At 48.1% G+C, this 18,550-nt stretch overlaps 1 protein-coding gene across 1 annotated transcript in view; it reads left to right on the top strand.

Moving 5' to 3' along the window:
* The window catches only part of LOC133132874 (BCAS3 microtubule associated cell migration factor-like), a 288,152-nt gene that overhangs the window by 48,882 nt on the left and 220,720 nt on the right, over window positions 1-18,550 (top strand). Inside the window, exon 14 of the mRNA XM_061248658.1 lies at window positions 12,893-13,026. Within this exon, the coding sequence (XP_061104642.1) occupies window positions 12,893-13,026 (134 nt within the window). The remainder of the gene's footprint in view (window positions 1-12,892; window positions 13,027-18,550) is intronic.

The raw sequence follows: 18,550 nt of genomic DNA, 5'->3' as shown, positions 1-18,550 counted from the left end.
ATGGTGGGCACTGGTGAGCACTGGTGAGCTCTGGTGAGCTCTGGTGAGCTCTGGTGAGCACTGGGGAGCTCTGGTGAGCTCAGTAATGGCAATGGGGCCGGTATGCCGAGGAAGACCTCTACGGTTGATGACTGAAGATAAGAGCCTGGAGCCAGAGTTCTGGAAAAAGTGTCTGGTGGACAGAGACCAAGATTGACTAATGTCAGAGTGTTGGCAAAAGCAAAGTGTGGAGGCTAAAAGGAGCTGCCCTAGAACCAAAGCCCCCCCTCATCTGTCCGACATGCTGGTGGAGACACTGGAGGTGTTATAGGTTGGGCATGTATGGAATGCCACTTAATTCTGAAGTGTACAGAAGCATCTCATCTGTTCTAGTTCAGTCAAATCCCTCCAAACTCATTGGAGGGTGCTTCATCCCACAGCAAGCCAATGATCCCGAACATACACATTGCTTCTTAATTATGGTCCAAACAGTTTGTTTCAGTCAGCCTATTGTTGGACCAATATCCTTTTCTTATTATTCCTCATCCGTATAATGACTTTCATGATTTTCACAGACTCCGATGGAAATCAAAAACCTAGAATCAAGACGAAATACTGAAAGCTTTCTTATACCTGCACTAGGGAAGAGTTTGAATACAAGTGACTAATCAGTGACTGCTGAGAAGCCAACTGTAAAATTACTTTCGGTCACTGTTTCATTCCAAATCCTATATGCTGGAGTACAGAGCCAAAAGAACAGAAATAGAATTATACCAATGTCCAAATATTTACGGACTTACTCACTGTATGCAGTATGCTGTCTTTTGACAGGGGAGTGAGGTTACTGAAGATTATATAGTCTTTAGTACGTTTTGACTAATAGATGTGGACAGGATAACCAGCTAAAGATGTACGGAGACTTGTGACTGTGATTGTATGGAAATTTGCGGCAGATACTCAAATTCTATGGAAAATTTGTGGCTGGCACTGAATGTCAATGACAATGTGGGGCAGTGTGTACTGAGCGCGTGTGTGGAGTGGGACAACGAGTGTGTGCGTTGGAGCAGGAGAAATAGAGGGAGTATGTGTTGGAGTAAGAGAGAGAGAGAGAGAGAGAGAGAGTGTGCATTGGAGTGGTAGAGAGGGCCAGTGGAGTGTGTGCTAGCTGCAGTTGATGAGCATCCTGGAGGCCCCTGGTCAGACTGGAGCCCAGACGACCATCCCCCCCCCCCCCCCCCCGCCCGATCCCCACCCCCACGGCCGATCCCCACCCCCACGGCGCCAGCCCCCATCCCGCCTCCTCCTTCCTCACACATTTCCTCACGCACTCCTCCTCAACACCAGGGCCCGTGCGCCCACTGCTCTGCCTCTCCCAACACCTCTCGCCCAGCCACGGTATTCCTTCCTTACCTTCAGTTATGTTTCTGAGATGTGTCGTTTCCCCGTGCAACAGAAATCTGTATAAAAATGAACGGCAGGCTGTAGCAGCACCCAGCTGCACTCGCAGCAGAGAGCAGGTTCGTTAGGGAAAGGTGCAGGCGGACTCCGGGATGGCCGCCACCATCTCTGGGGGGCGCCATTGCTTAACCTTTGGGCAATCAGCCCCCCTCGGCGACTCAGGCTGGCTTTCCTCCCGAAGCCCTGTACTGAGTCAGAGTGAATGAGAGGTTAAATTAGCGTCCCGTTTCCTTCGCTCAAACGGCAGGGACACTGAAGCGCGCTCATTAACGGTTGTCTCGTACACGCAGCTTTGTGACAGAAGACATGTGCGTGCGCATCAGAAGTCCAGGCTGTGCGCGCCCTGCAACTTCCTTTAATCGGCAGCCAGCTGTGCGAACATTTCCTTTTTTCCACTTGTTCTTTCATCTTCCATTTTTGGCTGAATCCTGTTTTTATGTGCTGACACCGTTGTGATCTTTTTTTGTTTTTCTTTCTGTTTTTAAAATAAATAACATATCTGAAACTAATGAAGCATTGTCATGTTCTATGCATGCTTGTGTGTGTATGTGTGTATATATACTTAGACCACTTTATTAGGTATTTATTTATTTTATTTTTATTTTTGTAATGATTATTAGCTGATTAGATATTTGTATTAACAGGCTGGTGTACAGGTCTACCTAATAAAATTGTCACTGAGTGTATATACTGTACACAGTACATATAAATATGCTTAATATGCTGTTGTTCCTTCGCATGACACCAAAACAGCTCTGACCCGCTGAGGCATGGACTCTACAAGAGCTCTGGAGGTGCCCTGTGAAAAAATAAGTGTGGCAGGGTGTATTATCCTGCTGAAAGAGGCCATCAGGGAATACCGTTGCCGTGAAGGGGTGTACATAGGTGGCACGTGTCAAACTGACGTCCACATGAATGCCCAGACCCAGTGTTTTCCAGCAGAACATTGCCCAGAGCATCACACTCCCTCCGCCGTCTTGTCTTCTTTCAACAGTGCATCCTGGTGCCATCTCTTTCCCAGGTAAATGGCGACCACGTATCTGGTCGTCCACATGATGTAAAAGAAAACAGGACTCATCAGACCGGGCAACATTCTCTCATTGCTCCAAGGTTTAGTTCTGATCTGTGCTTGCCCAGTGTAGGTGCTTTTGGCGGTGGATAGGGGTCAGTATGGGCACTCTGAACAGACTGCGGCTACGTGGCCCCATGCACAGCTGGGTGCGATGCACTGTGTGTTGTGACACTTTCTTCCTGTAAAATTGTAAAATTGTGTCTTGTGCCACATTAGCCTTGTGCCACATTAGTCGGTTCGGACCAGACGGGATAGCCTTTGTTGCCCTTGACCATCAATGAGCCTCGGGCGCCCAACACCTTGTCGCTAGTTTGTGGTTTGTCCCTCCTCGGACCACTGTCGGCAGGTACTCACCACTGCTGACCGGGAGCATCCCACAAACCTTGCTGTTTTGGAGACTTGGAGACTGGCCATAACGATGTGGCCCCTGACAAAGTCGCTCAGGTCTTTATGCCTGCCCATTTTTCCTGCATCTAACACATCGAGACTTCATCATGTGAGTGGTGGTCATAATGGTCATTGGTGTATATATTTACACTCAGTGAGCACTTTATTAGGTATTTATTAGACTTATTTTTTAGTCTTATTGGTCTTGTGCTGCTGTAACCTAGCCACTTAGAGGTTTGACACATTGTGTGTTCAGAGATGCTCTTTTGCATCTCATTAACAACGTGTTTCTGCCCTCAGAACTGCTTCTCTGCAAACTCTGCAAACAAAGACTGTTGTGTGTGAAGGAGGTTCTGAGACACTCAAAACATCCTGTCTGCCACCAACAATCATTCCAAGGGTCAAAGTCACTTAGATCACATTTCTTCCCCATTCTGACATTTGGTCTGAAAAACAGCTGAACCTCTTGACCATATCTGCACAAAAGTGCTCAGTGAGTGCAAATGTACCCACTTCCTTACACAAGAAAAGCACATCTTGGGAAAGCGTCAGAAGGATTCCTCCAGCAGACACTGGAATTCCTTACCTGTCTCAGCAGTAACGCTGATAAATGATTTTTTCTTCTGTATCCACTGTGGCCGTAGAAGAACGCTGCGTTTGAATTATTTCCCGGCGGTAACAGTTTTAACAGCGGCAAGTATTTCTCCGGATTCATCTCTGGCAGCGGAGAGCCTGTCATCTTTATGAAAGGCCCTAAATATGGACGGGGGGGAGGGCAGGCTGCCAGAGAGAGCCTCTGTGAAGTGCCTCCTGACCCCGTAGCGAGGTGTCTGTGGGCGTCTCGTTTTGGAGAGCAGCGGGACGCCGTAAACTTCAAATGCCTGACCTCTTTAACTGTTCAGAACGACGAGACCTTTCTGTTGTCACCTCTTAAGGCCCGTCCAGACCAGGAACTATAACTACGATGATAACTATAAATATTTTCTTTTTATAAATGTTCTAACTCAAGTGGATGTCCACGCCGCGACTATAACGACAAAGACAGTGACAAACGATATCGTTGGGATCGCTTTCAGAGTGATTTTGTTCCAGCTGCATGAACGATAAAACACTGACGGCCAATCAAAGTCCATTCGGGCGTCACGTTCAAAACGTGGTTTGGACAGACCTATGAGCAGAGGATTTTGTAGTTAACGGCAGTTTTTGTTATGAAATATGACGATGTAGACAGAGGGGAAAAGCAGACGGTGTGTCTTCCACACGTAAGCGTTGCGGTTTGGTGACCTTACATCATTAAAGCGTACGTTCGCACAGAGGGGGGAAAGAAAGGCTTCCTGCTTTGGAAGGGCCTCTGTTTGGATAGCTGAGAGAGGAACAGCTTGAATTTAATTAGCTGGAAAAGTGCAGCGCTCCTTAACCACGTTCGGCGCAAGCGGAGATGACCGTTGCGGCGCCGCGGTCCGAACGGTTTTCGTTCGGCCTCGGTTGAATCGTTAAAAAAAAAAACGCGAAACAGATGAAACGGCGCGATTACCCGGCGGAGGATCGAAAGCCAAGAACTCCCAGAAGTTATGTAAGGGACTGAGAGCGTTGTGTGTGTTGGAGGAACTACAGAGGGGACGCGGTGGAAGATGGCGGTCGGACGGTTAGCTGGCACCCAATCTGTGGCGTTGGGGTTCTATTCATAGGCGTGTAATTAAAGGACGCTGTTAAGAGCAGTTGTGAAGCGTCCACTTCAGCAGCTGCAGTGGGTTTGGGTTTCTTCCCCGCTGTCTGTTTGATGTTCTTCCCCTCTCTTGCCTCTGCACACTTTGCCTGGTTTAATAGCTGTCTCTGAGGTCAGCGCTAAAGCTGCTATTTTGCCAGGAGCTGAGGAGCAAGCTGGGGTTGGGATGCTCGGTGGATTGTGATCTGATGAGGGACGAGTGGGGTGTGCGTGTGTGTGTGCGTGTGCGTGTGCATGTGCGTGTGCTTGTACGTACTGTGCCCTCCATGTTTGGGTCAAAGACCCTATATGTCTTGATTTGCTTCTGATTTGGAATCACACAATTAACATATGGTTAAAGTGCACTTTCACAGATTTTATTGAGGGGTATTTTATACATTTTGGTTTTACCATGTAGAAACAGTGGCATTTATACATAGTCCCCACATTTCAGGGCACCATAATGTTTGGGACACATGGCTTCACAGGTGTTTATAATTGCTCAGGTGTGTTTAATTGCCTCCTTAATGCAGGTATAAGAGAGCTCTCAGCAGCACCTAGACTTTCCTCTCGTCTTTTGGTCACCTTGGGAAACTATTATTGCTGTTTATCAACATGAGGACCAAAGTTGTGCCAAATGTGAGTCAGAGAAGCCATTATGAGACTGAGAAACAAGAATAAAATGGTTAGAGACAACGGCCAAACCTTAGGCTTACCAAAATCAACTGTTTAGAAGAAAGAGAGCACTGGTGAGCTTACTAATTGCAAAGCGACTGGCAAGCCAAGGAAGACCTCCACAGCTGATGACAAAATAATTCTCTCCATAATAAAGAAAAATCCCAAAACACTTGTCTGACAGATCAGAAACTCTTCAGGGGTAAGATGTGCATTTGTCAGTGACCACTGTCTGCAGAAGACTTCATGAACAGAAATACAGAGGCTACACTGCAAGATGCAAACCACTGGTTAGCCGCAAAAAACAGGATGGCCAGGTTACAGTTTGCCAAGAAATACTTAAAAGAGCAACCACATTTCTGGAGAATGTCTTGTGGACAGATGACGACAATTAACTTATATCAGAGTGATGGCAAAGTATGGAGGAGAGAAGGAACTGCCCGAGATCCAAAGCATACCACCTCATCTGTGAAACATGGTGGTGGGGGCATTATGGTCTGGGCATGTATGGCTGCCGAAGGTAATGGCTCACTTATCTTCATTGATGATATAACTGCTGATTGTAGGAGCAAAATTAGTTCTGAAGTGTATAGACACATCCTATTGGCTTAAAGTTCAGGTGAATGCCTCAAAACTCATTGAGTGGCGGTTCATTCTCCTGCAAGACAATGATCCCAAACATACTGCTAAGGCAACACAGGAGTTTCTCAAAGCTGAAAAATGATTGAGTGGCCAAGTCAATCACCCGATCTGAACCCAATTGAGCATGCCTTTCATATGCTGAAGAAACTTAAGGGGACTACCCCCTGAAACAAGCTTGAGCTAAAGATGGCTGCAATACAGGCCTGGCACAGCATCACCAGAGAAGACACCCAGCAACTGGTGATGACCATGAATCTCAGATTTCAAGCAGTCATTGCATGAAAAGGATATGCAACAAACTAAACATGACTTATTTCATTTACATAACATTGCTGTGTCCCAAATATTATGGTGCCCTGAAATGGGGCACCATAAAAGCGATCTGCTGCACATTTGTACATGGTGAAACTAAAATGTATAAAAATCCCAATTATTAAAATGTGCATTTTAGCCACATGATATTTTTCATACAAATCTCAAATTGTGGAGTACAGAGGCAAATAAATAAGTGAGTGGTTTTTGACGCAAACATTATGGATGGCAATGTGTGTGCGGATGCATGTGTGTGTGTGTATGCAGGTGCGTGTGTGCTTATGTGTGTTTGTGAGTGCGTCTGTGTTTGTGTGTGTGTGCATGCATTCCTGCATCTGTTTGTGTTTGTGTGTACTGGCATGTGCGCATGTGTGTGTGTATGTGTGTGTGCGTGTGCGCGTGTGTGTGTGCTTGCATGCATGTGTGCCTGTGCGTGCCTGTGTGTGTGTGTGTGTGTGTGTGTGAGAGAGAGTGAGGGTGCAGGGAGGTGAAGTGCAGTATGAAGACAGTCTCTCACTACCCAGGAGACTCACACTATAATTCCTCTCAATCACGCAACTGATAAGAATCAAGGAATCTGCCCTCCGCTGTGGATTAGTCCTGGGCACTGACTTCAGGGAGTTCCGGTTACCCGGCCCTTAAAGGGACAGGCACGTTTTTTTGGCTGCTGAGAGGCCAGCCTTTACCCTCCATCTTGGCTCCAATCAGACAGGAGGTCACACGGTTCCTCTTAGGAGGAGCGGGGAGTGTGTAGCGCTTTGGACGCACTGATTAAATTATGAAATATTACTGTAGATGTTCCCAGGTCATTTCCACCCCATGGGTCTCTGTTGCTCTCACGCTTACCTTGTACAAGCCTTCCCATTCAGAACAACATACACATTCTACTGAGTTTTTTGATCAAATTAAACAAATTAGTTTATGAAAAACAACTACCTCTGGAGACAGGTTAACAGGGTGTGGTCCGGGTGGAGGTTGCCTCAACGGTCACTGTTATTGCTAATGACCCAAAATCAGTCCCCACTCTCAAGCTTTAGCAGAGAAAGAAAGTGAGGGGATCCACTAAATTATGCTATTTACCCATTCGGCCTAGTGTATTCATAAAAAGCCAGCGATTAGAATCAGTGACATACTCCACGTGTGCTGTCCACACATACATTCTTACGTTTATATTTCTGCATGTTTTTTGGATGAGTTGGATGTAATTTGGCCGATGTAATTTCTGCCTGAATAATGCCGGGGCGGGGGGCTGCTTTTTACCTGGTAAGTTTGCACGAGAGGGACGGTCACGGGGGATTAAGGCACAGTGAGGCGCCATGTCAGCAGGGTGCCAGCAGGGTCCTAGATCCCGCTAATGGAGGTTCTGTTTTAAAATGCAGTTACGACATCCCAGTGAATTCTGCTACTATACCTCCCCCTTATATGTTCTCTCTCACCACGTATGGGAATTTTTATCGTTTTGGGTTGAGCGTGAATTGCTCAGGCAAGTGCGTGTTAAATCTCTCAACTCGGTTCAATGCTGTTTTGTGACCAAGAGCACTGAGGGTGTGTTATTTCTTTACATGCTATTTTTCACTTAAGATTGCACATAAGCACGTGGATATTTTCTCACATAGCACTGTCCAGTAATAAACAAGTCAATATCAACAAGTATTTTAGCCTTGTGTTTAGACTTTTTTGCTAAATTAAATAAAAATATCACCAGGGAGGTGAGAGTTTGACTGATTTCATGATTTGCCAATGCGGTAAGAACAATTCACAGAAAACTAGCTTTAAACAATACTAGCTAATATTTTCTACTTGAGAGAGAAAAAGATTTTAAGACTGAAACACTAGTTAGATCATTATGGAATATTGTGTAGAACTGTCGGTTGTCTGTGACGATGTGTTTTGAAGAGCCAGACGTCCAGTGTGCAGTAATCCTCTGGAGTGCATGGCCCCTGGGTGTTTGTGACTGAACGCGTAAAAGTGGGGCTGGAGCCGCCGGTTTTATGTTGTTTCCATAATGGCGGTAAAGACAGCGTCATGGGAAGGCGCCGGCTCTCAGACCCAGCTGGGAGCACTGCAGAGGAAGCTCTCAACTCCTCGACGGAGACGCGTTCCTTAACCTCTCCCACGGAGCGACACTTCACCCGTTAAACATCATTAAAATCCCATACGGCGCTCGCGCTAAGTGAATTTGTTACTTTGCCGTGTTTGCGGAGGCGGGGGGAGCGGGAGGATACGTCTGCGCGCTGGAGTGTACACTTCCCCTGTCGCTCTGTTGGTTTCGCTGTACCTTCTCGCGTTCAATTTCCCCTTTCCCCTTTCTAGAGTGAGCTCAGGTGGCAATGTCTCCGCGAACCCGCTAGCAAACCGGCAGAATAACAAGCGAAAAACTTAAGTGACCGAACAGAAATTTTATAAAGGAAACCTACTGTTACCTAACTCCCTTTCGGATGAATGACATTTTAGCTCGGAGGCATGAAAATCGTCTTAGGTGTTGCGAATGCTTCGGAGGATTAATTAGTTAACGTAACACTCTTAGATATAAGCGGGAGCGTTTAGATGGAAGGAGATTATCACAGACTGTCCGTTCGCTGAGAAAGGATTACCCTTTCATCGTGTTTCCTCGCAGTCCGCTTCTTATCAGGAGACGGGCGCTTTTACCAATTTGTTGCGGGGGCTTTAGAAGACCGGACTAGACTCCCTAAGCCCCTGTGTGAAGTTTTCTGCGCGTTCGGTTTTTTCGGGACGCAATAAAGACGCGCTTACTGCCGCTTGAATGGGTCGGAGTACAGTCGGGAATTTTCTGTTCTCAGCGAACCCGCCGTTCCGTGTGAACGGAATAAGACCCTGATTTTTCCGTGATCCGCGGCTCATTAGCGCAGCCTCTCCGGCGCTTGGGTTGGCGCCGTCGGGAAGCCGCGAGCGAGCGGGGAAGACGGACGTCTCGGTGACGCGTTGACGGCCGCCCTTTGTGGAGCGAGCCGTTTTTTTAGGTCCGGCCGTATACGAGTGTATCCCGGTGGTCTCGCATTGAAGCGGACGCCACAGCGAGAGCCTCCGTGGGTCAGTTGCGTCGTAAACACCCGTTTTTTGGACTCCGCCCTTCCCATGAGGAACGTTCGGACTCGGTTTTGGGGTCAGGGCAAGGCAGAGCCCTGCGGAATTCTCCGGAAAACCACGGCAAGGGCGTGCCCGGCCCTGGGACACCTTTAGTGCCTGCGTTGCCTAGTCAACCGCAGCCCAGGAACGCCCCGTTAGAGAGAGGCCTCCGCGGAAAAGGTTCTGGAATCCACCTCGGTCACCCTTGTTTAGGCTTGGGATGGTGTTACATTTGGACGAGCGGTCATCCGTCTGGGTTTGCTGTGAGTCACAGCGCAGTCACCGTGCGAGGTCGGGGTCATCTAACCACCGTCCCTCGCCGACATTTCCGAAAACCGTACAGTCACCCCGAAAACTGCTTCGCTTTATGGGCAGTGAAAAGGTTAAGCGTTAGAAATTCTCACTTTGTCTGTGAAAGATTAACAAGTTGTTGACCGTGTGATGCGTGTGTGTGTGTGAGTGTGTGTGTTTGGTCTGGAGGACTGCCCAGGTTCGAGGGGTGCACGGGGAGGTGGGGCTTTGATCCGTGACTCAGTGCTACCTCCTCCACCTCCCTCTCCTACGCTTTCATAAACACCTCCATAAGAACGGCACAGCGAGTGCCCGACCGTGGAGAACCGGCTCAGACACACATCGGCCTGTCCTTGGGTCAACAACGCGGATGACACTAATCCACGGTCACGGCTCCGCTTGTTCTTCATTCGCTCGCTCTTAATTGCGTTCCGCCGTATGACCGGAGTGCCCCTCACGCAAGCGCCCCTGTGACTTTTCATTTTAGCCTTTTTTTTTTATATTCCAGTTTAATTTTAAAGCTTTTAAGCCAACTGTTGCTAATTAAAAAACTGGACATGTTTCTGTGCTGCCCCCACACTCTGTTGAGCGTCCCTCGCTGGTTTTGCTGCATGCTTCATTGACTTTTTTTTTTGGTCCTTTTTTTCTCAGCCAAGAGGCTAGGTCACTCAATTTCGAGACGTAGCATCCGGGAAGCGGGAACGGGATTGCACAGATGTTTCGCATTTCGCGAGGTTGGAGACGTGGGACGCGGGGATGAAAACAAAACATCACAAGAAAGAAAACACGGATATAATTTAATTTGCTAAGAGACATGATATTTATGGCCGTGTATTACATTAATAGCCGACGTCTGTACAGATGTCAGATTAAACGCTCTTCCCTCTGTGTGCGTGCCAGCAGTTTTACGTACAGTAAGTGTAGGGTGAATACCTCTGTCCAGGCAGGAGGTGTTATATATAGGACGTGTCAAACGTTGCTCAAACATCTCGGGTTACTGAAATTTTACAGTGGCGGACCGGGTTGAAGGAGCCTGCTTTTTAATCTGGTTTCCCATGGTCTGACCGTCTGACGCCTCCCTGCCAGGGCCTGTATTTCAACAAGGCCGCAAAAGCCTCAGACCTGCACTCCAGCCTGCACCGGCCTTCTGGAGCACAGACTGTCCCATCAGCAGAGTCCGCCTCTAACTGTCAACTGTCGAGCGGGTGGGCGGGCGAGGAGGGGGGGAGGGATAGAGAGAGGGGAGAGAAAAGAGAGTGAGAGGGAGAGTGAGAGAGAGACGGAGAGAGAGAGAGGGAGAGAGGGGAGAGAGGGAGAGGGGAGAGAGGAAGAGAATGAGAGGGGGGAGAGAAAGGGGGAAAGAGGGGGAAAGAGAAAGCAAGAGAGGGATGAAGAGAGAGTGAGTAAGAGAGGGAGAGAGTGAGAGGGAGGGGGGAGAGGGGGAGAGAGGGAGAGAGAGTGAGGGAAAGAAAGGGAGAATGAAACAGGGAGAGTGTCAGTGTGAGAGGGAGGGGGCGAGAGGGAGAGAAAGAGTGAAGGGAAAGAGAGAAAGAAGGAGAGGGAGAGAGTGAGAGGGAGGAGGGAGAGAAAGAATGAGGGAAAGAAAGAGGGAGAGAGTGAGAGGGAGGAGGGAGAGAAAGAGTGAGGGAAAGAAGGAGAGGGAGAGAGTGAGAGGGAGGAGGGAGAGAAAGAGTGAGGGAAAGAAAGAGAGGGAGAGAGGGAGGAAGCTCCCAGATAAACATACCGCAGCGCCTAAACTCCTAATCACTCTGCGCTTCCGTTTCCACACTGTAATTAGCCGGGCTCCTTTTCCATGTAGTCCCAGTTGACGCAAGCGCTTCTTGTGGCTTGGCACCTCATTTGGGGCGTGGGTTTAAGATTATGACCGGGCCGTAGCCCGGTTCGGTCCTGCGATACAGCACAAACGGCTAACCGCCGTCTAATTCTTTACACGTTATGTTTTCTTTTCATGTTTGCCCTTGTGATTCGTCCTTTCTGAGGGAACTTTTTGAACAAGCCATTAATCGGTGTGAAAATCGGAAAAGCTGAGAAAACGAAACTCATCGAACCGGAGAAATCTCCGCTTGTACTTTCCGTGCCCCCTTCTTGTGCTGGTTAATAGATTATTTCAATCTTACGTCACGTAACCTCTTTTTCACATGACAAACCGCGAAATAAAGACTTCCCGCAAATTAAAACCTACTGCACCCTCGACATTAAAGTTTCGGGAACGGGAAAACTACTAATTACTGTTGTGTTAAATTATGGTTGTGAGATTTAGAGCCTGAGGCTGAGGTCCTGTGTTCATGAAAATGTATTTTCAATGCCTGTTTAAATGATCAGCTTTCATGTCAGAGGGGGAAAGCGTCCAGCGGTTTCGAGCTCCTTCCTTTTTTTAGGACCGTTTTGTGCAGCCAAGCTGCCCTTATTCGGCTGAAGAGTGGAGATTTTTGTTGTGCTCTGGTGTGGTTTAACCGAGCGTGTTGTTTACAGTAAGTAGGGTTGTTTTTGCAGTTTTACGGACTTCAAAAAATAGCGAAATGGATGACCCTGTCATCAGGATCACGCATCAAGTCCAGCTGCGGTCGGGATGAGAACGGATCTGGGTTACGCTCGGTCCTGTGGAAGCTTCTAGAAAGAGACTGCGCACCATTTAAACTGGAGAGCAAGTTGCGATCGGTGCGGGGTAATTCGGCACTGTCCGTTGATGGGTGAAGTCTTGTCTGCGATAATGGGCGTGCTTGTGTGTGAAGGTGTTGTAAATATGTACCAGGTCTGAATAAATCACTGTATCTTTGCATCGGTTGCAAGGTCGGTGGAAGAAAAAGGCATTAGTGTGTGTCATTTTTATCCTGTTTCTCTGCATGTCACATAATTTGAGTGTAAGAAATCAGTCTCTCTCTCTCTCTCTCTCTCTCTCAAATTCAGCTGTGCATTTTTGCTTTGCAAGCATTGAGACACGTTAATTGCAAACATCAACAAACCCCCACAACCAAGAAAGGAGGGAAAAAAGTAACATATGCAGAACATATGCACATGAAATAGACACACACACACAAATCCAGGTCAACAGATATTTAGTTTACAATGTAACAAAAAAGCTATACAATAATCGAGTCAATATTAGGGAAATAACACCGATGATAGTACCAATGGTACTGCCATGATATTAGTTCACAGTCTCTTAAATTAATTATCTCTCTCTCTCTCTCTCACTCTCTCTCTCTCTCTCTCTTTCTCTCTCACCCCCCCTCCCCCTCTCTCTCCCTCCCTCTCCCTCTCAGGGATGCTGCTGGTGACTGCGGACACGCTGGGCCACGACTTCCACGTCTTCCAGATCCTAACTCACCCCTGGGCCTCGTCCCTGAGCGCCGTTCACCACCTCTACACGCTGCATCGCGGGGAAACCGAGGCCAAGGTAGAGCCAAAATGGCCGCCGTAGTGTAGGGCGGTGCTCCAGGCCGACACGGCTAACATCAGCCCGTGTCACCGCGTCCCCTCTCCCTTTTCACACTCCCGCTTCGCAGGAAGTTGCGTCCCGCGCGGCGTGAGTCAGTTCCCTCGTAACGCTCCAGGAATTCTGACGCCGTCCGCCCTCGTGAAACGTCGCCCCCAGATCCATCGCCGGTCTAGAAAGCGCTGTTTGGTAAATTGGATGTAAATATATAAATATTTAATTGCAGGAACGTGGACTCCTTTTGTTTAAGTTTTGCTGGGCCACCCAGCTCTGTACATTCGGCGTCCCTGTGTTTTAACAGCGCCGGATATCCACATTCATAACGCGGCCTTTCATCCTCTCTGTATCTCTCGCTGTTTTCTAAACACTGTCAAGGAACGTAACTCTCGGCAACGTTGAAGAATCGCTCGTCCATTGTGCGGAAAAAGGGCCGCCCGACCCCGCGCTCCCGCAGATGTTGTGTAGTGTTGTTTAACGTGCGATTCAAGGGGTCTTCTCGCATGTCTACGGAAAGAAACTACCAATCCAGACTTCTTTTTTTTCCCCCCTCGAAGCACAGCTTAATTGATTTGCAGTCATTTTGTAAAAAAAAGGAAGCCTGCCCTCTTATTTGGTGCGAGGCGAAATTCTTAACATCTGCGGAAAGGAGAGCTTGTCCCACACTGAGCCGGCGTGATCCAAAGCAAATATGTTATAAAGTAGGAACAGTCTAGCGGATGAATGGGGAAGGGCGATCAATGAAAGATAGCCGCTCCAGTCGCTGGGTATTTCTCCTCTGTGGCGAAATATTTCATGCTTTCTGGGGCCTGATGAGGAAAATCTAATATTAAATACGGTTAGCCTTCCCCATATTACAGATTTTTGTTTCCCCACAGTTAATTGCATTTGAGGTTCGGCAGAGCTGTGTTGCTACAGCAATATTTTCTCCTGAAAGTCCCTGCTCTTCTCCTGTCGAGTAACAGAGCGGTGTGAAAGCTGAGTGCTTGAGAGAGTGTCCAGTGTGGACGGCCGTTAGACCTACCTGAGAAAAGCACAGCGCCCCCCGGAGGGACGTTTGGATCAGGCCATTGGATATTGTGAGAGTGGCCAGGTGGAGAATGAAGTTGAATGAAGTTAAACGGTGACTGAGAATAACGTCACGCCTGGACCTAGGTCAAATAAGTAATTGTTTTGGCCTCAAATACTTTTCTGTGCAATTGAGCCAGGACCGGAAGGCGGGGCAAAGCTCAGCAAAGCGTGGAAAATTATTTTAATCGAACACAGTTACATATTTGTCCCAGGTCTGCACTTTATTACTGATTCTGATGTAGCTATGAGAGATCCTCAGTTTTTCCTGTGTCGACTGGAAAATGGACGCAGGGAGAGGTGCTGCGTTGGAGTGTATTCTTCGCCTGAAGCAACCTTGGGGTGAGATGTAACGTAAATGGTCTGCATTTACATAGCACCTTTATCCAAAGCGTACAATTATTAAAATGATTATTAAAGTTCAATTGATGCTTCTCATTCACGCATTCACACGCACTCTCACACACCAATGGTGATTGGCTGCCATACAAGGCACCAATTGGGGTTTAGGTGTATTGCTCAGGGACACTTTGACACACCCAGGGCGGATCAAACTGGCAACCCTCCGACTGCCAGGCGACTACTCTTATCGCCTGAGCTAATGTCGCCCAACGTAGACTCACGGTGTTCCGAACGCCAAGTTAGCTCACGATGTTCCGAACAGTGCAACTTTCATGATGACCAACTATGTAATTACTTCCAGATCATCTTGGGTTTTTATACATGTGTAAAGTCTAATTCCTTCCCCACCATAATCATAAACCACGTTCATCAGGAGGAAAACTGCCATTGAAAGGACGTTAACTTAGCTCCTGAGCTAATCTCGCCCTGATGGATGCTTCTGATGGAAGCGGATGCTTCCCTGTGTTTTTTCATGACTCTGTGACACGATTCATGACACGATTTGTTTGTAGTGGTGTGACCACCTGAAGTATCGCCAGCTGGGGTGGGTGAGGGGAATGGCTGGCGTGTTTTTTGGAGAGAGTATGCTCTTGCTTTTAGAGTTCCTCTGTGATTATTTTTCCTGAGGATAGTGAGGAGAAGTGCAATGGTGCAGTGATTTCCTCCTCCCGGTGCAGCTCTTTGTGAGATCGAAAGCTAAAAAATTTTAAAAAATTTAAAAAAATACATAAAAATTCAATAAAGCTAAAGGAGTTCTCCTTGCTCATTACCGCCCCCTGCAGGGCCTGACTGCGCCCATGGGATGGCCGCAGCCAGATAGGCAGGTACTGTAGGTGGAGAGGCAAGACTGCTGTGTGGAGTGGGGTTTGGAGGGGCAGAGCGGGGAGCAGACAGACTGCTGTGTGGAGTGGGGTTTGGAGGGGCAGAGCGGGGAGCAGACAGACTGCTGTGTGGAGTGGGGTTTGGAGGGGTAGAGCGGGGAGCAGACAGACTGCTGTGTGGAGTGGGGTTTGGAGGGGTAGAGCGGGGAGCAGACAGACTGCTGTGTGGAGTGGGGTTTGGAGGGGCAGAGCGGGGAGCAGACAGACTGCTGTGTGGAGTGGGGTTTGGAGGGGTAGAGCGGGGAGCAGACAGACTGCTGTGTGGAGTGGGGTTTGGAGGGGCAGAGCGGGGAGCAGACAGACTGCTGTGTGGAGTGGGGTTTGGAGGGGCAGAGCGGGGAGCAGACAGACTGCTGTGTGGAGTGGGGTTTGGAGGGGTAGAGCGGGGAGCAGACCGACTGCTGTGTGGAGTGGGGTTTGGAGGGGCAGAGCGGGGAGCAGACAGGCTGCTGTGTGGAGTGGGGTTTGGAGGGGCAGAGCGGGGAGCAGACAGACTGCTGTGTGGAGTGGGGTTTGGAGGGGCAGAGCGGGGAGCAGACAGGCTGCTGTGTGGAGTGGGGTTTGGAGGGGCAGAGCGGGGAGCAGACAGACTGCTGTGTGGAGTGGGGTTTGGAGGGGCAGAGCGGGGAGCAGGCAGACTGCTGTGTGGAGTGGGGTTTGGAGGGGTAGAGCAGGGAGCAGACAGACTGCTGTGTCTCCGACCAGCACAGTGATAACAGATGAGGCTGACCACACATCCTGACTGTCTGAGATGCGCACACACACACACCACACACACACTCACACACACACCACACACTCACACCACATGCACACACACACACACACACAACACACTCACACCACATGCACACACACACACACTCACACACACACCACACTCACACCACACTGCACACACACACTGCACACACACACACACACACACAACACACTCACACCACATGCACTGACACACCACGCACACACTCACACCCACTCACACATACACACATACACACGCACACACACACTCACACTACACACACGCACACACACACACACACACCACACCACACCACAACACACACATACGCACATGTTCAGTATAGATACACACATGCACATATTGTATACGTGTGTATCTATAAGATACTGTATACAGTACATATACAGTGCACCTACACATATTGATTCCAGCTGGAATTACTGTGTACGGTATGTTTAGCTTCTGGGTTCTGAATGATATATCACATTTTCTCAGGAACTCATTGACCCCAGCCTTAACTTCAGGGCATCCGATCTTACAGTGAAATTGTGACGCTCGCGTGCTTATAAATATCCCACTGTATTTAATAATGTTGAAAACAGGGGAAAACAGAACATAGTTCTATGTAGGAAGAGACTCCAGTAAATTGGATGCTTTTTTCCATTGTGTGATGAACAATTTGCTTGCAAAACAGGAAATCCTCAAATCATGTAATATGTTATTTGTGTGTAAAGGAATGCACAGTATACATGCACTATACAAAATATAGAACTCCTATCTTTTATTGAGCATTGCTTAATATGTGCAACAGGCTGCCTGGACATGCTTTAGACACACTGTAGCTCTGTATGAAAACAAGATAAAAGATACTGGATGGTACAATTATGAAATTAAAAATATATGTTTTCACCGTCACACTTGAACATTACTTGCTTTTGAGTCTGTGTATAGCTATACAGTCAGGGGCATGTGTTTTCTGTGTGGGTGAATTTACCCTGTTGTAATGTTCAGTTCAGTGATTTAGAATATTTTGTTTTCGTATTAGTTTTCTGTCACCCATTAACAGCTGTTAATCTTCCAGAAATGTTTTTTTAGGTTTTGAAGTTGGCAGCTTGTACGGTTTTATTTGCCTTAGCAGAACTAATATTTATCCCTTGAGGGCTTGGACCTTTGCGTGCCTTGTTAGTGTCATGTTTGGACACTGAACACAGAGCTGCTGTCTGCTCTTGTGTTTCGCCCCACCCTGCCTACTCCACACACACTCACGAGTGCACACACACACTCACACACCCAAACACACACACACACACTCACACACTCACACACCCAAACACACACACACACACACACTCACACACCCAAACACACACACACACTCACACACCCAAACACACACACACTCACACACTCACACACTCACACACTCACACACCCAAACACACACACACACTCACACACACACACTCCCAAACACACACACACTCACACACCCAAACACACACACACTCACACACTCACACACCCAAACACACACACACACACACACACACACACACTCACACACCCAAACACACACACACACTCACACACCCAAACACACACACACTCACACACTCACACACCCAAACACACACACACTCACACACTCACACTCACACATAAACACACACACACTCACACACCCAAACACACACACACACTCACACACCCAAACACACACACACTCACACACCCAAACACACACACACTCACACACTCACACACCCAAACACACACACACTCACACACCCAAACACACACACACTCACACACTCACACACCCAAACACACACACACACTCACACACCCAAACACACACACACTCACACACACACACACACTCACACACCCAAACACACACACACTCACACACCCAAACACACACACCCAAACACACACACACTCACACACACACACACTCACATCCCCAAACACACACACTCACACACACACTTACACACCCAAACACACACACACTCACACACACACACACACACACTCACACACCCAAACACACACACACTCACACACTCACACACCCAAACACACACACACTCACACACTCACACACCCAAACACACACACACTCACACACCCAAACACACACACCCAAACACACACACACTCACACACACACACACTCACACACCCAAACACACACACACTCACACACCCAAACACACACACACTCACATCCCCAAACACACACACACACACACACTCACACACCCAAACACACACACTCACATACCCAAACACACACACAATCACACACCCAAACAACACACACTCACATACCCAAACACACACACACTCACACACCCAAACAACACACACACACACACACACA

Source organism: Conger conger, chromosome 7 (genome assembly GCF_963514075.1).
Source record: "Conger conger chromosome 7, fConCon1.1, whole genome shotgun sequence".
Taxonomy (NCBI): Eukaryota; Metazoa; Chordata; class Actinopteri; order Anguilliformes; family Congridae; genus Conger; species Conger conger.
This window is presented reverse-complemented; position numbering and strand designations above follow the sequence as displayed.